This window comes from Trematomus bernacchii, unplaced genomic scaffold (assembly GCF_902827165.1).
Source record: "Trematomus bernacchii unplaced genomic scaffold, fTreBer1.1, whole genome shotgun sequence".
Classification (NCBI taxonomy): Eukaryota; Metazoa; Chordata; class Actinopteri; order Perciformes; family Nototheniidae; genus Trematomus; species Trematomus bernacchii.
Window position 1 is genome coordinate 16297668 of NW_022987714.1, and position 22082 is coordinate 16319749.

The window sequence follows — 22082 nt, forward strand, 5'->3', positions numbered from 1 at the left end:
CTTCTTCTTCTTCTGCTTTGGCTTTACTGGCAGGCCACAAACCACTTCACGGCGAGTACAGTAGGTGGCGGTATGCACCTTAAAGTTGTTTGCAATCCGCTGCAAAATAAGAGAAGAAGAAGAAAAACTTCCCGCGTATACTGTGACGCCCACCCACTCGCTGTACATTAGGCGTCTGTTGTTTACCTTCCGACCTCAGACATGATGGAGATGGAGTCGACTGAAGTTGTGCTGTTTGTGCTCATGTTATACAGCTTTGTAACTGAGTTAATGCAGCCTGAGCAACTTGCGTACAATAACAAAACAAGCCAAGCACGAGTGGTGGTGGAGAACGCTTTTGGCAGACTGAAGGGCAGGTGGCGGTGCTTGATGAAAAGAAACGACTGCAAGATGGACAAGATCAAAATCCAGGTGGCAGCATGTTGCATGTTACATAACCTTTGTGAAAGTAATGAGTACAGGGACGAATGGACTGCCTTACCGGCGACCCAGCTTTATGAGGCATCTGAACAGCGTGTAAATTGTAAACATTTTGACAATAAAGCTGATCTTTTGTACAGTGCTTTTGTTTCTCTTTTATTTTCCAGTCAAGACAGGCAACATTACAATAGTGTACAGTGTGGCAATATAATAACAATAAACTGTGCCAGGTGTGTTGTATGCACAGTAAATAGGCTCAGCAGCAAACACACCGTTATTATTTATTATATATCTTCCTGAGACCCACTGCATCCGTCTGCCATAAACACTATGGAAACATACATGTTAGTCTCGGCCCATAATGGACTCCATTTTGTGTTGTGTAAAATGGGGGGGGGAATTAAAGATTTGCAAATCCCCATGTCCTCCTCAGAGGACAATCATAAAAACATTTAGTTTTGGGTCAAATAATATTTAAAATGATATAAATTATCATATTTGTGTATGTGCCCCGGCCATTCCTCCACAAGGTTGCAACATTGATGATAAATGACAAATAAAGCTTTGCCAGTTTATAACCGATGAAACATGATGGTATCAGAATAATCACTTACATGTGATGTATAGGATGCTACGGTCACTAAAGATAAAGTGTCAGGAGAAATAAGCAAGCTACAGGATCTGTTTAACAGTAAATAGAAGTTCACATTTTTAATGTAAATAAAATAGAAGTTGTACATGTAAATTAACATTATCAATATAAAATAAAGTGTCAGTTGTATCAAGACTATATAATAACAGTAATAACAATAATATAAAATGAACTGGTGAGCATCTTGTCCTCTGTTTCCTGGGCCTTGGTGAACAGCACCATCTGATCCCCGTGCATCGACTCTTTCACCACGGCACGCCGGTCCTCCAACGCCTGGACGGTGTCAAAGAAATTCGCATCCCGTGTACGCTTTCCTAAGAGGGGAAAATAAGCAAGATACAAGATCTGTTTAGTCGCCATGTAGTTTTACAACATACTAGGAATGTGTTTTTTGTATTTTCACAAATAGAATTAAGGTTTCACAAATCTGAAACTGTGTTATAAAGAATGTTTAGACCCTCTGGGATAATCCAGTCCAGATTTGATGAGTCTAGGTATAGTGGTTTTAGATCAGGACCTGGTCTAATGTGGTCTACATGTAAAAAAAGCACTGAAATCTCCCTTTTTTGTATTTTCACAAATAGAATTAAGGTTTCACAAATCTGAAACTGTGTTATAAAGAATGTTTAGACCCTCTGGGATAATCCAGTCGAGATTTGATGAATCTAGGTATAGTGGTTTTAGATCAGGACCTGGTCTAATGTGGCCAGGATGCGAAAAAGCACTGAAATCTCTCTTTTTTGTATTTTCACAAATAGAATTAAGGTTTCACAAATCTCAAACTGTGTTATAAAGAATCTTTTGACTCTCTGGGATAATCCAGTCGAGATTTGATGAATCTAGGTATAGTGGTTTTAGATCAGGACCTGGTCTAATGTGGCCAGGATGCGAAAAAGCACTGAAATCTCTCTTTTTTGTATTTTCACAAATAGAATTAAGGTTTCACAAATCTGAAACTGTGTTATAAAGAATGTTTAGCCTCTGGGATAATCCAGTCCAAATAAATCGGCTATTCAGCGATTTAAGAGGTTCAAACACGGAGGATTGTGCTTCATGTGTGTTGTTGAGGCAAGTTTTCGTACCGGAAGTCATGTGACCTCTAGCCCGGATGTTTACAATGTTTGTGAGAGAGTAAAAAGGCGCGAACATTTGTAAATGCCGGTCTAGGCGAATACGTTTTCACGCTGTTTCATAATTGTACCAAGAAGGAAATAAACATGATTGTGAACATCAGTTCAATGCGTAACGTTCTTTCAAGACAAAGTTACAGTGTGTGTACCTTTGCGTTTGGTTGCTGGTAAGGGGGACGAGCTAGCGCTGTGATCTAGAATGCAAAGCTCGCTTGTTTCCAATCCCGAGAGTTGTCCATCCTCGCCTGAAACAGACGATTAGTGCCATGAGTTAGTGAAGCAAATTACAGAAACACTACACAGTTATTCACAAGTCAAAACGTTTTCATAGCGGCCGAGAATATCTAGCTAGCTAGATGTAGCTAGCTCGGGGCTGGTGTTAGCCTATTCAGCCTAGCATGGCTAGCTTGATCTACTGAGCAAATAAAAGTACATCTGAGACCATTATTGTGCAGATTAAAACCCCAGTGCATGTAGTTGATTTTACCTTCGTCGTGGTCGTCATCGTTGGCCACTGAATCCGCCGTTGGTAGTCCTGCCTGAGTTTCTTTATTTTTAGCCGGTGTGCGGTGGGGCTGTGCACGATTCCCAGGTCGAGTGAAAGCTACTGAACTGGCTTCAGTAGCATTCCCTGGGTCGCGTCCTCGGCGTAGATCTCCAGAAGCGCCGACACCTCCTCATCATTTCTTGATGCTTGCCATAACTGCTTTCAAAAACAACTCCGTCGGTGTGCTGGATTTTTGTAGCGAGGAGAAACAATGGCGGCTCTACAAAACATTTTCACAGTTGTACGGGGCGTGGTTTACAATTCGCCCAGCCAATCAGCACTGGGGCACTTTTCACCCACAGGAAAGTACGATCTCTCAGCGGGCTCTAAAAATGGGGGTAAAAGTTCCCGAGATTAAGTACGATTTTTGGTGTGAACGCGACATAAGGGGTACTAACGGAACTAAACGCGAAAAGTACGGTGAAAAGTACTCCGGTGTGAACGCGGCTCATGGAGATCTAGCCCGCTAAAAAGAGAACCAGTGTAGGACCGGAAAGCCCGAGTTTTCCCTGAAGTCAGCCGGCTAAGCGAAAATCCGGCTTCGTAGTACAGGGGGGTATACTACGAATCAAGATTTTCGTTTAGCAAGCTAACTTCAGGGGTTTCCGGTCCTACGAAGCTGGTTCACTTTTTAGTGGGCTCGATAACTTATTCTGAACGGCAAGCCTCCGGAGCAGGATAGGTTCCAGGATAAAAGCACTGCCTGCTGACCAATCAGAGCTCAGTGTGCGGAGTTTAAAGCGATCAATTCATATGACAGGAGGAGAAAGGAAATACAGTTTAAACTGCCGTTGCAGGAAACACGGCCGGCCAAAATCACCGACTGTGTGAACGTGAAAATGAATAGAATATCACCTCCCATCTTCAGAGCAATCTGACTATTATAACATTAGCGTTAAGAAAGCTTACTTAAATATCAGCCACAACATAAGTAACCGGATCAAAGTAACATTACAGTCCGCGGCACTGTGAGTGCAGACGGCGATGTGTCCCATTATCATTCATATCACATGATATCACATCATAATGTATCATATATTTCCTTATCTGAGTCAGCTTCTTGAGCCGTATCTGGCGTGCAACACTCACAGTGTCACATAGCCTACTGTATGCAGAAGTATTATTTTAAGCAACACATTAAGTTGACGAAACACTCGAGTAAAATGTAATTAAAGTCAGATCCACTCGTGTCTTAGACGGGGCATATCATAAACCTGTTGATGTACGTATTCAAACACTTTTTCTTTTACCAGCTGTAGCCTATTCACCTTGCAGCTGCAACTATGTGGCTTTTATCCTGGATAAAGTGTTTAAGTCATGGATGTTTAAAGTTTAACGTCTTCATATTTGTCTAATATTAGTTGACTTTTCATTCAGGAAATATATGACGCGCTGCGCTGTCAGTACACGGCTTCTCCATGTTTGTGATTGGTCGAACACTCCAAATACCACCCCTTTTATGTGAACGCGCACCTAACTAGATAGGACACGGCTGGCTTGAGCAATCGAGTTGATAGCCAGCGTCGTAGGACCGTTTAGCGAGAGCGTTTTTTTTGGGGAATTAGTCAACCGGATAACTCAAAACATATCCAGGATATGTTGAACTAGATTCGTAGTATACCCCCCTGGGCAGCAGGGAGACAGAAAATAAAACAAGGAGGGGAGCACGTAACACATGTCTACACAGACATCCACTCGAAGTCAACCATTTTTCTGAAGAATGTGCTGACATGGGGGTTTAAATTGCCATACCTCTTTTTGGCTTTCGAGCCCGTCTCAGGATTAATGCCCAGGAAGCACCTGAAAACAATAAGCCAAGACAACAATTTCAATTGACATAGATTTATATGTTGCATCGTTTATTTTAAGGCACATGCAGCGGTGCCCCTTTCAATTTAAGTAAAACCTGCACCAAAGAAAGAAATTAGTATTTAAAGCCAAGCAAGAGCGATAAAAGCAATCTTAATTTGTTGTGTTATCACAGAGGATGGTCTGAATACAGTATTTTACTATGAAATAATACAGTAACATGTTGTGAAATCCTGGTAATCATTTATCCTGTACATTCACAGTAATTAACTGTGCCTGCATTGATTTCACTGTGAAATTCAAAAGTACAGTAGTATATTGTGAACATTACAGGTAAAGTGGTAAAACAGTAATTTATTGTAAAATATTACAGCTAAATATTGTGAAATCATGGTAATATTTTACAGTGCATGACTGGCATTTCCCAAAGGATCATTGCCTGCAAAACTTTTCTCTGAATTACATTATTTATGGACCTGTCTTGGACAATTGCAAAGATTACTTTTTGGTTAATAATATTCGGATTCTTTGTAAATGTTCTTTACACAAGTTTTTTTAAAGTAAATTCTAAGTTTTGTGGATCTAATGATGAGTTTATACTTTTGTATACACCAGGGGGGTATACTACGAATCAAGATTTTCGTTTAGCAAGCTAACTTCAGGGGTTTCCGGTCCTACGAAGCTGGTTCACTTTTTAGCGGGCTAGATAACTTATTCTGAACGGCTAGCCTCCGGAGCAGGATAGGTTCCAGGATAAAAGCACTGCCTGCTGACCAATCAGAGCTCAGTTTAAAGCGATCAATTCATATGACAGGAGGAGAAAGGAAATACAGTTTAAACTGCCGTTGCAGGAAAGACGGCCGGACAAAATCACCGACTGTGTGAACGTGAAAATGAATAGAATATCACCTCCCATCTTCAGAGCAATCTGGCTATTATAACATTAGCGTTAAGAAAGCTTACTTAAATATCTGCCACAACATAAGTAACCGGATCAAAGTAACATTACGTAGCATACAGTCTGCGGCACTGTGAGTGCAGACGGCGATGTGTCCCATTATCATTCATATCACATGATATCACATCATAATGTATCATATATTTCCTTATCTGAGTCAGCTTCTTGAGCCGTATCTGGCGTGCAACACTCACAGTGTCACATACTGTATGCAGAAGTATTATTTTAAGCAACACATTAAGTTGACGAAACACTCGAGTCAAATGTAATTAAAGTCAGATCCACTCGTGTCTTAGACGGGGCATATCATAAACCTGTTGATGTACGCATTCAAACACTTTTTCTTTTACCAGCTGTAGCCTATTCACCTTGCAGGTGCAGCTATGTGGCTTTTATCCTGGATAAAGTGTTTAAGTCATGGATGTTTAAAGTTTAACGTCTTCATATTTGTCTAATATTAGTTGACTTTTCATTCAGGAAACAGGACACGGCTTGTCCATGTTTGTGATTGGTCGAACACTCCAAATACCACCCCTTTTATGTGAACGCGCACCTAACTCGATAGGACACGGCTGGCTTGAGCGATCGAGTTGATAGCCAGCGTCGTAGGACCGTTTAGCGAGAGCGGTTTCTTTTTGGATTTAGTCAACCGGATAACTCAAAACATATCCAGGATATGTTGAACTAGATTCGTAGTATACCCCCCTGATATACGATCAGGTATTTTATATTTTTATTTTATATATTGTATATGTAAGTGTATTATTTGTGATATATGTCTTTCTACTGCAATTATGTTTATATTTTAAAATGTGCCATTTATTTTATTTTGTATTATGTCTATACTTTATTCAATTTTTGTTATATGTTGATGCCTAAACACATTGCTGCTCCTGTAACACAATATTTCCCCAATTTGGGATCAATAAAGTATCCATCCATCTATATATCTATCTATCCATCCATCTATCCATCTATCTATCCATCCATCTATCCATCTATCTATATATCTATCCATCTATCTATCCATCTATCCATCTATCTATCTATCCATCTATCCATCTATCCATCTATCTATCCATCCATCTATCCATATATCTATCCATCCATCTATCTATCTATCTATCTATCTATCCATCTATCCATCTATCCATCCATCTATCCATCTATCCATCTATCCATCCATCCATCCATCCATCTATCTATCTATCTATCTATCTATCCATCTATCCATCTATCTATCTATCTATTCATCTATCTATCCATCCATCTATCTATCTTATTTGAGGTTGCAGTACCACAGCTCACATCTGGGGGATGTGGTGGCGCTGTTTAAAAACAGCCCTGCTATCCTCCTGTTCTGCTTCTTCTGCGTTTCCTTTACGGCTCACTCACAACAAACATAGCGGCTTTTTAGACGAATAAATGGTCTATGCAGTTGGATATTAACAGAAACGTGATTACAGGGGACACTAACTTTTTCACTATAACTAAAAATGTATTTGGACATTTCCCAGTGACGTGAGCTAACTGTTAGGAGCTAGCTAACTGTAACTTGTCGGGCTCGTAAGCCAAACTTGAGCTGCTTTGCTAACAGAGCAGAACTTGGAGGACCAGAACGCTTCACATTTGGCTTTTAAATACTACATGTGAGTAACTTTGTACCCTCTCACAGTTTAGTGATATACTTAGCGGTATCTGCTCTTCACTGTCGAGTTGGCTGAGCTAATGACACACCTCTCAGGGTGTTAGCCCTGCAATGAATCACACATGACTCCTAAAAGAGAAGATCCTGGCTCCTATTTCTGCTAAAGACTATTCTGTGTTTCTGTGCTCTTTTATATCCTCACTTAGCTACACTCCTCAGGATATCTGCATCAAAATCATTTAGCTTGAAGCTCCCTAAAAGTGTGCAAGAAAAAAGGTTTATGTCATCATAGTTATCTCTGTCTGGATATGCACATTACCAGAGTTTAAATGAAAGCTACTGTTACATTGCATCATGGAAATTGATCATTTTGAAGCCTCACCCAAGCCCTGAGTCAGGAGGTTTGAGAACCCAGTCTAGTGCTTCAGTTGAGTCAATCCTCTTCTTCCTTCTCCACCTGTTAAGAAGGGGAAATGCACACATTTGACATGTTATTCATTGCCAATCTGGCAATATAAAAAAAAAAACATGAACAACTGTTTTCCAATTCCAAAAGTGACAGTGCTGAAACTCAAATCTGTAAAGTCATCAAGTATTCAGTCTGACACTGATCTATGCAAAATATGTTTTAGAGGACACTGAGAAAAAAGATTTTCTGATTTAAAGGGACATGAAAAAAAAAAAAAAAAAAAAGGATAAGTGGGTGTTTCTCAATTTCGAGGATGCTTGCTTGGTAGCACATGTACCTCCGAGTCACTTGCTTCAGAAGCGAGGCAAGAATCCTTCCTAGCCTCGGAAAACGAAGAATTGTGGAACAGGTGTGCGTCATATGCGAGGCCCCGCCTTAAATGGAGCGCGATTTCCGCCAAATATTTGGAAATTGGTCCGTGCGCAAAGCATTGTGGGGATTTTAAGACCGCGGAGTCTACACATGTGCAGCCTCGAAATTTCTCGCTACGATTTACGCCGGCCTCGGTAGAATTCCAAGTATGCTGGACATTGGAACAGTCCTTCGGCGGCACACAAAGTAGTATGCTTGAAATAGTGGCTCTGGAGCAGCCTTCCTCGACATTGAGAAACACCCACTATCTCGTGCGCACGAGAGTTTTACGCACCACCTTCATTCGAACAGCTATAAAGAGTGACCGCAGGCTGTTACGTTTTAACCACACACACCTCTACACACACACACCTCTACACACACACACCTCTACACACACACACACCTCCACACACACACACACACACACACACACACACACACACACCTCTACACACACACCTCTACACACACACACACCTCCACACACACACACACACACACACACACACACACACACACCCACACCCACACCTCCACACCTCCACACACACAAACACACACACACACACACACACACATACACATCGAACTGCCCGATTACTCCCCCTTTTATTAGTTTTATGAAGGAGATGTCCGGTCACCAAGGTGCATGATGGGCGGACTGGGACTAAAAGTCAGCCCGGGAATCTCACCCAGCCCAGCCCACGTAAACTGTCAACGGGGGGGGGCTAGTGAACTGTAAACGGGGGGAGCCTCGCTGCGGGGAAACGGTGGACCTAGTGGCCCGATCGGAATGGGCCGAGTGGCCCGACCGGCCCACTTTGGTACCGGGCCCGGCCCATCGGGATTTGTCCCAATGGCCAGTCCGCCACTGGCTCTGTGTGTATGTGTTCTGAGTGTTTGTTTCCCTTTAAAACAGCTGCGGGCAGCAGGTAGCCTACTCTGAGAGTCACGGACATTAATTCATAGATCAAAGCAGACTGGTTTACAGACTCTCCTGTTTTGCCAATCCGGTGCTTAAACAAATAGCTCTACACCCCTGGCCGAAATGTCCTTAAAATTAAGTCTGAGTTCGAAATATATCTGAAATAATGTATGCACTGTCATTTCCCCACATAAACCTAACAGTCTGCAATGAAATGGTTGTCTCCTGTGTGCTCCTCTTCCTCCTTGGCACACCGGTAACTTTCTCAAAAAATAAAACAAAAAAAGTCGGGATAACGGGTTGGTTTCTCGTGCGCACGAGATACTAACCCGTTATCCCGACTTTTTTTTTCTCTCTTTTTTTTTTTTTTCATGTCCCTTAGGGGCTCCGTAGATTTACACCTGAAAACAAGAATTCTTTAAGAAATCTATTGGCGTTTTCTCTGGTTTGCATAAAAGCAAATCTGGTTGTATCATAAGTCTCAATAAGATGCTTACATTATCTGACCAGCTGTCAAAGAAAGCAAAGGATTTTTTTGGGTCATTTATAAAAATGGGACATTTTCAAACTTGCCTAAATAGCAGATATTTAGTTTTTGGCAGATTCAACGACAAATTAACAGCTTTAGGTTTATGACATTTAATGCAAAATGCAGGGGTAAGTTATCTATGTATATGTAAGAAAAAAAAAAATACAATGACAACTGTAACTTTAATGGTTAATAAGATATGTAGTTATATGTTTTTGTTACGCAAAACAGTATATCTGTTATAAAAACTGTAATGTATTACTGTGTTTTCAGCAAGTAATTTTTTTATTTCTCAACTGATGAAAAAAACAACTAAGTATTTTTTCCTCTCTACAGAAAACACCATAACCGGAGTGCCCTTGTGATGTAGTCGTTTCTACGTACCGGCTTCCTGTCTATCTACCTTCTGAGAAGGATTTTAGATCACCCTCTAATCACAGCGATGGATGAGGACATCCAAACTTTGAAGCCCAGGCGGATCCAGAATCAGAACGTGGTTCATCGTCTCGAGAGGCGGAGGATCTGCTCGGGCCGCCCCGGAGCTCACTGGTACAGAGTCCGCTGCTTCCACCAGAACCTTTTCCCCAACTTTACTGTGGTCAACGTGGAGAAGCCCCCCTGCTTCCTGAGGAAGTTCTCACCAGATGGACGCTGCTTCATCGCCTTCTCCTCAGACCAGACTTCTTTGGAGGTAAAACGCTAACTTCTTTCCATCCATATTTCTCTTCTATACATTGGAGCTGATCAGGACCTTCCCCCAATACTTTGTGTGTCTCCCTCGTCTCCTCACCCATTTTGCACACACCAAACAACCATACACTTATAAATTATCCTTATTTAATTTAGTTGTATTCATAATTGTATTTTTTATTTACCATATTATGTATCTTTTATATTTTGAATCCTTTTGAAAAAATATATTATTATTTATATTCATATTTTTCACACACCAAACAACCATTATCCATATTTAATTTAACTGAATTATTTTTCTTTTTAATTTGTTTTATTTACCAATTTATTTATCTTTTATGATATGATGAATGATTATTATTTATATGAATCGATTTTTCTGAATTTGTTTTCATCCGTCTTACTTTAGGCTATATATGTGACCTTGCACTTGTCTTCACCTATCCTGTGATTATTTATTCGCCCAATCAAAAAATTAAGTTTAATAAGTTTAACTCCCAACCCTCAAAAGCAAACCACCCAGACTGGAACAGACTTCTGACTACCCCATTTACCTTGAGACAAAGAAATAATATGTTCTCTCTGCATGTTCCTCCCATAGATTTATGAATATCAAGGCTGCCAGGCAGCTCAAGACCTGCTGAGGGGCCAGGAGGGAGAGACCCTCCTGACGGCCAATGACCAGCGTTCCCTCAACATCCGGGGCCGTCTGTTCGAGCGCTTCTTCTCCTTGCTCCACGTCACTAATGTGGCCTCCAACGGAGAACACCTGAACCGGGAGTGCAGCCTCTTCACTGACGACTGCCGCTACGTCATCGTCGGGTCGGCCGTGTACGTCCCGGAGGAGCCGCCGCCCTACTTCTTTGAGGTAAAACACCATCACACTAACTATATATGTACTGGGTAACTCAAAAATATCTAGAGAATGCAATTCCTGAAGAAATTGCTAGTGGGAATGCTTTATGCTGAAAAGCTGACGCTGAACTGCTATGCTGAAATGTAATGTGTAAGAAGAAAGTGAAGAATTTAGATTGAAATGATACATGAACACTGGGGGCTTGAATGTGTGATGAGAGAAGAAAGGAAAGTAAATAGGCTTGGAAAAGCAGCAGAATATTTGAACTGCAAACTTTTGAACTAACTTGATGGCGAATGATCTGTTGCCATGGCAACGGTATTTGATGACACCCCATAATAAGCTTAGATGCGTTGATGGCTGCATCGTTACCAAACCTGTGAAGTTTTGGGCTGTTTGGAGCATTTTCACTGAAGTTATGAGAAAACCGTTTTTCATGGCGAGCATTGTGTTGCCATGGCAACGGCATTTGAAGAAATCTCAAAACTATCAGCATTCCCACTAAATAAGAACAAGAAAATAAAAGTCTAATGGCATGAAAAAGCAGCAGAATATTTGAACTGAAAACTTTACAACTAAAAGCATACGTCACCAATAATGTCTAAAATATGTGGAACATGTTGAAGTCAGTTTGAAGTCTCCATCAGACGGAAAAGAATAGGCTGAGACAGTCTGTTAAACTCCGGTGACCACGTCATTAGTCTGCTGCTCTAATTATGTCAATTTTAATCTTTCAAGCTACGAGATGTTTTCCTACGTTTGTCATGAAAAATTATGTCTCAGGAATGTAGGGTTTGGGAATTATGGCAGGTTTAAAAGAAAATATGAAGGCAAAATTAGATCTGTCCTCCACTCTAGCTGTGACATCACGCACTCTAAAATCTGAAGAAGGCCTCTTTACCATGGTCTGAACAATGTTTAATATCTGTAAAAGTAAGAATCAGATTTAAAAGTTGTGTTACACGAATAATGTCAGAAAGATGTGTAACATTTTAAAGTTGGAATGAGGTTTCTGAGTGAAAGTATGAAGGAGCAGTTAGCAGTTGAAGTTGCATGAAGATTGTTGAAGTCTGAAGAGTTCTCCATTGACTTCCATGTTAAAAATGTGATGAATTATGGGATGCATCTCTGAAATTATGAAAGTTATGAATGAGAAAGCCAGTGAAGTGAGCGGAGGAGCGGTGTGGTGTGGGAAAATGTAGGAAGGTTGAAGACCAGACGAGCTGCTGCATTCTGGATGAGCTGCAGAGGTCGGATGGCACATGCAGGTAGACCAGCCAGGAGGGAGTTACAGTAGTCTAGGCGTGAGATGATGAGAGCCTGGACCACATACTTCCTTCTTATGTTTATATACATATTTTTTCTTTTATTACATTTTTTCTAAAATGGAACAGCTGTCACAAAACCCAATTTCCCCCAGGATGAATCAATTATTTCTGATAGTGATTTTGATATTTCCCCTCTTAATAAAATACAAAAAGGAAATAAAATCAAACTTATTAAAATGTCCTTAAATATTTGCTTAGAGTGCCCCTCTCATCTATGTTTCATCTCCCTCCAGGTGTACCGGAACAACGAATCTGTGACTCCCAACCCCCGCTCCCCTCTGGAAGACTACTCCCTCCACATCATTGACCTCCACACTGGCCGGCTGTGTGACACCCGCTCCTTTAAGTGTGATAAGATCATCCTGTCCCACAACCAGGGCCTCTACCTGTACAGGAACATCCTGGCAGTGCTGTCGGTCCAGCAGCAGACCATACACGTGTTCCAGGTGAGTAGATTAACACATTCAAATGTCAATCTGCTCCAAATCAATTTAAAGCGTCATAGGAGGGTTTTCATTATTTCTCTTCCCTCATTTCCTTCCAGGTGACTCCAGAGGGAACATTCCTGGATGTCAGGACTATCGGGCGGTTCTGTTACGAGGACGACCTCCTGACTCTTTCAGCAGTTTACACTGAGGCTCAGGCTGAGAGTCAGCCGGGCTTCCCCCGCCTTTACACCGACAAAACCATCAACTCCCTCAAGCACAGGCTGCTGGTCTACCTGTGGAGGAGGGCGGAGCAGGATGGCAGCGCCACTGCCAAGAGGAGGTAAACTCTCACTTTTCAAAGTCGTTACTTTATTCAATCTATTTTTTGCCGCTTAAACAGGTTAAACCTCACAGCCTTAGCGTAACGTTTTGAGTACTACACATTTTTTTCAGATCAGAATCAGGTTTATTACCAGGTAGGTTGACACGTATGAGGAATTTGACTTGATGTCATGGTGCATACATAAAAGTAAAACAAAAATTAAAAAACACCGATAGAGAACTATTTTAAGAACACTATACTAACATTAAAAAAAAAAATATATATATATATATATATATATATATATATAGTAAAATAAAGCAGTATTTACATTGAAATCGAATAAAATATAAAATATGTGGAGTAAAAAAAACAGATATGTGACCTGCTCTATCGAAATCAGTCGCATTGACCCGAAGACACATTTTGAGTTGTATACACTGTTGGAAAGAGGAGATTCCTAGCTTTCTACTGATATCAAGATTGTTTTTGTACTCCAAATATTAAGCAAAATATGTCACATTATATAATGACTGTCACCGAGTCATCATGTTGAGAAAAAGGCCTTCAAAGTTTCCTCTTCTCTGGAATCCATCGATCTGATTGATTACCAGCGGAGCAAATGATCAAAATAGTCCGGAGGGGAAATATTTCCGTTTGGATTACTGGTCTGGGGGAAGCTCGCGAGTGTGTGTGTGTATGTGTGTGTGTGTGTTTGTGTATTTTTGCGTTTGTGTGTATTGTGTTTGTTTCCCGGGGAAAACACTCACGAGAAACACCGGCTGTTGTTATGCCTGCTGTGACGTTAAGTTACTCCGTTCTCCGCTTGTAAATATGCCGTTACAAGCTTCAAAGTTGTATTTATCATCTAAATTTGCCGAAACAAGTTTAATATTCTGAAAGCCAAGACCTTGTTTAATTGAAATCAGATGAAAACAAACTGTAACGGACCCTGCCGTGTTATCTATGATTACTATACGCCTTACATTCATAATTTCAGCCGGAGGGAGGGGGGGCTGCGCTACGGAAGAGCAGATTGCGAGCGAGAGGTGCCTGTCATCTTCCCTTTACAAGCTTCAAAAATGTATTTATCGTGTGATTTTGGAAATAAAAGTTTCATATTCTGAAAGCCAAGACTTTGTTTATTTAAAATCAAACAAAACACCCGAACCCCGAAAAAATAGTTTTTTACGCAAATCCACGTTTATTTTGAAATGAGCCGTTGCGACATCCGACTGATTTCGATAGAGCGGGTCACATATTGTCAACATTGTGTGCATTAATGTAATGCATAGAGTCTGCGTTGTGGCTGAGGTAAAGTGTCAGTAGGGGTCCCGGGTCTTTTTGATGAGGCCGGTAGCGGAGGGGAAGAAACTGTTCAGGTGGCGAGAGGGTTTGGTCCTGATGGAGCGCAGCCTCCTGCCAGAGGTGCAGTGGAAACAGGTTGGATGATCCCCATTCCGGTACAGTAGAGGCCACGGGTTTATTATTGAGTTCTCATTTGGAAATCCTTCTTTTTTGTTCCTGAGCTGACTCTCTCTGTCAGTGTTTATCTGAGGAGAGCAGAGCTGCAGCACCATTGTAAAGTCACCTTTCACTCCAGCTTGTTCATTGGTTAATTCATCTGACCCAAAAGTTCATGAAACACAAGGTTCCATTTGCACAGTCCTTTATTTCTGTCGGTTCCCAATAACTGGAAAGATTAGTCAATTTAGTACAATCGTTGATACCAAAATGTAAGTGGAAAAAATTAAATGTTCAAACACAAGGAAACAGCAACACAGGGTCATTGGGTTGTTGTTTTTCTTTTCTGTTGCGTTGGTAAATAAATAAATACAAATGACCTTTACTTCCTTTGCTCTCTCATCCCCACTAGTATAGTCCCGAACAGTACGACCTATGATTCATCAATAAATGGTTTTGTCGTGTCATTTAGGGTTGCAACTGAGAAAATGATGGTTACTTGCTTTTCTATAAAGTAAAAAATAAATGTTAGTTAGTCTGACTTAAAATCAAAAGATGTTCAATTTAAGGGCTGTGCAAAATAAATCAAAATTGTATTTATATATCCTGATATCACAAATTACACATTTGGCTTTACAATGTGTGACAACCTCTGTCCTCAGACCCTCACAACATACAAGGAAAAACTCTGAAAGAAACCCCACAATTAACACTGAAAAAAGCCAACTCAGGGAGAACAGCGGAGGAGGGGGCCCTCTCCCGGGACGATAGATGTTGTTTGAGATAATGCAAAATAATACAATTACAACATAGACAATCCAAATGACAAATTATTTAAACGTATATAAAATAAAAGAGGGATCCAGGAGTTAACGTTTTTTTTTTTTTACCTTAACAAGATCCCTTTTCCTTTTCTTATATATATTCTGAAGGGAATAAATTGGGTACCACAGTCGGTCAGTGAGCACACTTACTACATTATACAGGCGCTGTGAAAGATACTACATTCAGTCAGCTTCAGAAAGCTGTGAAAAAGAGGTTTGTGAGGCTGTTGATAAAAAACAGCTACTTCGTCATAACCTGGTAAACATTCCTGGACTTTTACTACCAAACATATTTACACCGTTTGAGTCTATCAAGCACCTCTCCATGACATGCTAATGTGAGATACTCTGTTTCTGTGTTTTTTCTTCAGATTCTTTCAGTTTTTTGATCAGCTGAGGAGGTTGAGGATGTGGAAGATGCAGCTGTTGGATGAGCATCACCTCTTCATTAAATACACCAGCGAAGACGTGGTCACACTCAGAGTCACCGACCCTTCGCAGGTACACACACACACACACACACACACACACACAACACACACACACACACACACACACACACACACACACACACACACACACACACCTGCATACATCTGAATACCTCCCTGTGTTCTCCTCGTTACTCTCCCCTGCTTCTCGTGTCTTCTGTTGTTTGAGCTGCATGACAGGGATTCCTCCTTCAGGTCTCCATGGACACCTTCCTCTTGAGATTCTCTGCACTGCTGTGATATATGCTTGGCAACAAACCACATATAGTAACAGACGGATCTACTGAATATATTCTTTATTTGAAATCTCAGCTCTCGGACTACCTTTTCCGACCAGCCTTTTGTCTTACCAATAAGAATATATACCTGAGCCTGTAATGCCTTGTTACTCTATCATAAATACCAGTCCTGACTATCTTGGCATTTCACTCCATATTTCCTCCAGTCTTCAGCCCCTCTCTTCTCTCCCCTCTCTTCTCTCCCCCCCCACAGCCGTCGTTCTTCGTGGTGTACAATATGGTTTCTACAGAGGTGCTGGCCGTCTTTGAGAACACCTCCGACCAGCTGCTGGAGCTCTTTGAGAATTTCTGCGACCTGTTCCGAAACGCCACGCTGCACAGCCAGGCCGTCCAGTTCCCCTGCTCCGCCTCGTCCAACAACTACGCCCGGCAGGTCCAGAGAAGGTACTGAGGAGAGACATTTCTGTATTAGGATCCGCATTTGCACAAGCATGAGAATTGTCTTTCCTTCCTGGGGTCCACATACTAACAGTCAAAAATGTGATACTAAATCCAAAAAAGGCAACAAACATAAACAACTTATGTACTTAACAATTAACCATGGAAGTAAATGTACAATATCATCCTTTCATTTATCATTGAGTGGTGAAGTGATGACGTATTTTGTACGCCAACCTGGAAGTCTTTTGGGATATCACAGACTATAACTCTGGCAAACACGTTTACGATACTTGCATGTTTTGTCCAGCAGGATAATATCCACATATTAACACCCCTTTATGATTTTAAAAGCATAAATGCTGTCACTAAAAGTAAGTAGCTAACGTAAAAACGACATCACGGTCACATGACTATGTATTACCACCGCTAAGCTAAAGGCTGCTAATGTTCGGCGATGTTTAGTAGTTCTCATTTAGTCACTTTTAGCAACCAATGCATAAAAGACAAATTGAAGCTTCAGACATTTACGAGTGAGGTACAGTGGAGGAAATATGTATTTGATCCCTTGCAGATTTTGTAAGTTTGCCCACTTACAAAGAAATCAACAGTTTATTTTTAAAGGTAGGTTTATTTGAACAGTGAGAGTTTTAGACATTATATAAAAGATGCAAATACGTATTTGATCCCCTTGCAAAACATGTGTTAGTACTTGGTGGAGAAACCCTTGTTGGACAGCACAGAGGTCGGACGCTGAACATTTCAGGAGGGATTGTGGTCCACTCCTCTCTGAAGATCCTCTCCAAATCCTGAACGTTTTGAGGCTGATGCTTGGCGTCTCGAAGCTTGAGCTCCCTCCACAGATTTTCTATGGGATTAAGGTCTGGAGACTGGCTAGGCCCCTCCCTCACCTAAATGTGCTTCTACTTTAGCAGCTCCTGTGTTGCCTTGGCCGTATGTTCAGGTTTATTGTCCTGCTGGAAGACCCATCCATGACCCATGTTCAGTGTCCTGGCTGAGGGAAGGAGGCTGTGGGCCAAGATGTTGGTGCATGGCCCCGTCCATCCTCTCCTCGATGCAGGGAAGTCCTCCTGTCCCCTTAGCAGAGAAACACCCCCAAAGCTTAAAGGTAGGGTAGGTAAGTTTGAGAAACCGGCTCGAGATCGCTAGAATTTGAAAATACACAACCGGAGAAAATCTGCCACTTCCTTACAGAGCCCCTCCTCCAACACACACAAACGCGCACATGACCAATGAGGGCACGAGATAAGTTTGTGCACAGATGGAAGGCTGACAGGCAGGTAGGCCATCCAATCATTTTAGCCGGACCGGCTAAAATGATTGGTCATGCTTTTTACAGTACCACGGCTTCCACAGATGACATTTTTTTATGGATTTTTTGTCAAAGCACTTCAGATATTCATTGCTATCGGGATGTTAAGAGCATTCCATGGAATATAACAAAAAGTGTATCTCGAGCCGGTTTCTCAAACTTACCCACCCTACCTTTAATGTTTCCACCTCCATGCTTGACGGTGGGGATGGTGTTCTGGAGGTTATAGTCAGCATCTCTTTTCCTCCAAACACGGCGTGTCGAGTTGATGCCAAAGATTTATTTGTGTCTCATCTGATCACATCATCTTCTCCCAAGCCTTCTCTGAATCATTCGGATGTTCATTGTCAAACTTCAGACGGGCCTTTCATGTCCTTCTTGAGCAGGGGGCCTTCAGGCGCTGCAGGGTTTGATCCATTATGGTGTAGTGTGTTACCAATAGTTTTCTTGGGTCTGTGGTCCCAGCTGCCTTGAGATCATTAACAAGTTCCTCCCGTGTAGTTCTTGGCTGATCCCTCACCTTTCTCATCATCATCAATACCCCACGGGGCCAGATCTTGTGTGGAGCCCCAGTGCGAGGGCTGTTGATTGTTGATTGATGCCCATTTTCCTTTTCTTCCATTTCCAAATAATGGCACCAACAGTTGTCTCCTTCTCACCAAGCTGCTTTCTGGTGGTCTTGTAGCCAATCCCAGCCTGGTGCAGGTCTACTGTCTTGTCCCTGAGGTCCTCAGACAGCTCTTTAGTCTTGCCCATGGTGGAGAGGTTGGAATCTGATTGATTGATTCTGTGGACAGGTGTCTTTTATACAGGTAACGAGTTGATATAAGGAGTACTTTTTTAAAGGAAAAGGACTTGTGTAACCAGTCTGTGGGAGACAGAATTCTTATTTGTTGCAAGGGGATCAAATACTTATTTCCCACAGTTAAATACAAATACATTTTTATCTTTTATATAATGTCAATTTCTGGATTTCCTTTTTGATATTCTTACTCTCACTGTTCAAATAAACATACCATTTAAATTATAGACATTTCATTGTAAGTGAGTGAACTTACAAAATCGGCAAGGGATCAAATCATTATTTCCTCCACTGTAATTACTTATATATTTGATGTCTTATAACAAAACATGAAAAGACTGTGTTTACCACAGATGTTATTCCAGGCATCTAGACAAAATGTGTACACAATTAAAGCAATGACTCTGAGGCAAGGGAACTGGAAGAGGTACAAAGCTAACTCACCCTAATGTGCATATAGCCAAACTAAATCATGGTCTCATCGCTAAGCTAAAGGCGGCTAATGTTCAGTGTGATAACGCCATTTGTCTCTTGTTAGCAACAGCTGTTTTTAAGACATATCGAATCGCCGGACCATCACATGATGGGAATTTATTTTTAAGCCTACCGAGACCATAACCCTAAAACCTATCCCATAATATCTTTGGTGATTGTCTATCCTAACGCTTGCTATTACACATCTGACCAAATTCAGTAAAATCATAGTTTGACCTCATTTTGTCATGCATGTCTTTTACACTTATGTAAGAGCAATCACTTTATTTTGACCTCCTTGTAATCTTTGAATAATATCGAATTGAAGCACTGGACCAAATTACCAAACAGTAATCAAGCTGTGAGCGAACGTCATATGTACGGATATAAGATGATTGAATTCAAATGCCAAAACTCAACGTATTTCAGTGTGAACGGTGCTGGCCAACGGCAAGGTCTTCTCTGAGTGAAAGAAAAAAACTCTGTACCTGATGGTGTGCAGCCAAATGTCAGAGAGGATTTGAAGAAGGTGGTTAGGGAGGGAAGCGGATCAGCAGCGATCGCCTGGAGGCGGAAGGAGTTTTAAGACTTAATCATGAGATAGAAGAAAGACATTAAGACAGTCAGCATGGCTGGAGGAGCCGTGATTGAATTTGGCAGTTCGACTCGCCATCGTCAGTGACAAAGTCCTCCATGGAAGGTGAAGACGGAGGACCAGGCAGAGGGGACGGTAGAGGAAGGAAGGGAAAATAAAGGATAGTTTAAGCGAGGAAAAGGGCTTAGAATTGGATTTTAGAGTGGTGAAAATTGTTGTCAGGAAGAAGCAGAGGAGAAATTAAAAGCTGGCGCGCACATCTAGTAAACCAGATTTGAACCACTTAGAACTGGCTAGGGTAAACCCAGTTCACAAGGCATTGAACTGCCACAAGAATAGAAAGGAACCGCAGTTCTGCAAGAATGGAGACAGGTGAGAGGAAAGAGTAAAGATATGGACAGAACGGAGTTACTGCTAGTGTCTTGGGAGTACAAATTAGCCAGTAAATGAAGAAAAATGCTTAATATAAACAGTAAACACTGTCGCATTCGCATTCCCACTGCAGCAGCCTTTTAGCTCTTAGCACCAAATAATTGGTTTAACTGCGACAACAATAATATGCTTGACCAAAACCAATATTTGAGAGCAGCATACATTGGAGATTTACGCGAGCAACAGCAGTTCATTTTTTGTTCTTGCAATTCAAACTGGCTCTGTAAGTCTAAGAGCAACATGAACACAGCTATGCCGTCAACATGCTGTTGCTATGAGAGATATTCATGCAGACGTTAACGTTGACGTCATGACGTGGCTGCTCTTGGGCTCTGGTCAGTGGAAAGGCAAAATGGTTCTTAAGTGGTATCCAAGTTGAACTAGCCGCAGAACAGAACTAGAACTCATTTCAGTGGAAAAGGTTAATACAAGCACTTTTGTTGTGAATTTCGGCCACATTGCTGCATATTATCTAAGGAATACTGTGCTGATGTCCCTGTTTTTTTTCTGCCCCTCAGATTCAAGGACACCATCGTGAACGCCAAATACGGCGGGCACACAGAGGCGGTGCGTCGGCTGCTGGGTCAGCTGCCCATCAGCGCCCAGTCGTACAGCAGCAGTCCTTACCTCGACCTCTCCCTCTTCAGCTACGATGACAAGTGGGTGTCAGTGATGGAGAGGCCCAAGACCTGCGGAGATCACCCCATCAGGTATAGACTCCATCAGGGTCATGCATTGTGGGTGTTATTACATTTGCTCCTCACTTCTCTGAAAACGGCAGAAAGCAACACTGATCTCTATCATATTGATGCCTCAGAAACTAAAGGTCTGGAATAAATCAATAATGTCATGTCTATTCTTTGTACCCCCTCACCCAACAGGTTTTATGCACGGGACTCTGGCCTGCTGAAGTTTAAGATCCAGGCGGGCCTTCTGGGACGGCCGGTGAATCACGCTGTGAGACGCCTGGTCGCCTTCACCTTCCACCCCTTCGAACCCTTCGCCATCTCTGTGCAGCGCACCAACGCAGAGTACGTGGTCAACTTCCACATGAGGCATGTCTGCGCATGACCAGCTCCTGCATGGCACTGCAAACAAAGTCACACTCGGAATCAAATTGGAGGACTTCTGTTAGGAGGTGGCAATACAACAAACACAATCAGGAGGCACAAAGCAGTTGGTTCTGTTAGTCCGCCCTCTCATCCTCCAGGGAAATCAGCGGTCCTCTCCCCGCACTCTCCTGATGGAAAACCACTGTTCCTCGCCTCTTTCCCCCTTCCATCACACAGTGGTCACTCCACTTCCGCCTGCTCCTCCCCCTCCGCGAGAAGGCAGCAATTCTGCCTTTTTCCTTTCGTCGGCAACGCTCCCCTTTCTCCGCAGAACAAAGAGGGACCTGTAGGGAGGAGAAGCTGGACTAAGTGTAAATGGAGATGTAGAGAGAGTGATTGATGTGCGACGGAGGTGGTAGCCGTAGGTAGCCGAACCACAGGTGTTTCTCTTTGCCTCACTGTGCTCTGAAAGCTGCACATTCTGCTCATGCAGTTGGTCCATGACCAGCTGTCCAACAAACATTCTTTTTATTTTCCTCACATGGACGGGGAAAATGGTTATTTTATATGATATTGTTTTTACACGTTTTTACATATTGCCGTTTGTATATATTTTATGCCAATAAAATTGTTTAAATGTTGCCATGTTGATTTCTTTATAGCTTGAAAAAAAGCAGAGGGTTGCAGCGGGATGTTATGTTAAGCAATTATATATGAACACTGGACAGGGGAAGGCTCACTGTGGCAGGAAACCTGAAGTGGAATTAGTATTGTCTCTGATATTACCCCACCCCCACTCTGCCAGCAATCACACACTCGTTGTGCACAGTGAAACACACACACACACTGAGACAGCCTTTATTATAAGCC

General features: G+C 41.9%; 1 protein-coding gene across 1 annotated transcript; it reads left to right on the top strand.

The window, feature by feature from the left end:
* The first annotated feature begins 6900 nt into the window (after nucleotides 1-6900).
* On the top strand, nucleotides 6901-21870 carry det1 (DET1 partner of COP1 E3 ubiquitin ligase). Its single transcript, XM_034141056.1, has 9 exons — nucleotides 6901-7165; nucleotides 9778-10132; nucleotides 10736-11002; nucleotides 12552-12764; nucleotides 12863-13086; nucleotides 15728-15857; nucleotides 16340-16530; nucleotides 20679-20870; nucleotides 21042-21870. Exons 2-9 carry the CDS (start codon nucleotides 9884-9886, stop codon nucleotides 21229-21231), a joined length of 1656 nt encoding a protein of 551 aa, XP_033996947.1. The 5' UTR covers nucleotides 6901-7165; nucleotides 9778-9883; the 3' UTR covers nucleotides 21232-21870.
* Nucleotides 21871-22082: the final 212 nt, after the last annotated feature.

Coding starts and splice junctions, on each gene's coding strand:
- det1 (XM_034141056.1), top strand. CDS start 9,884: ATGGATGAGGACATCCAAACTTTGAAGCCCAGGCGGATCCAGAATCAG. Junction 12,765..12,862: donor AGACCATACACGTGTTCCAG/GTGAGTAGATTA, acceptor ATTTCCTTCCAG/GTGACTCCAGAGGGAACATT. Junction 16,531..20,678: donor GCCCGGCAGGTCCAGAGAAG/GTACTGAGGAGA, acceptor TCTGCCCCTCAG/ATTCAAGGACACCATCGTGA.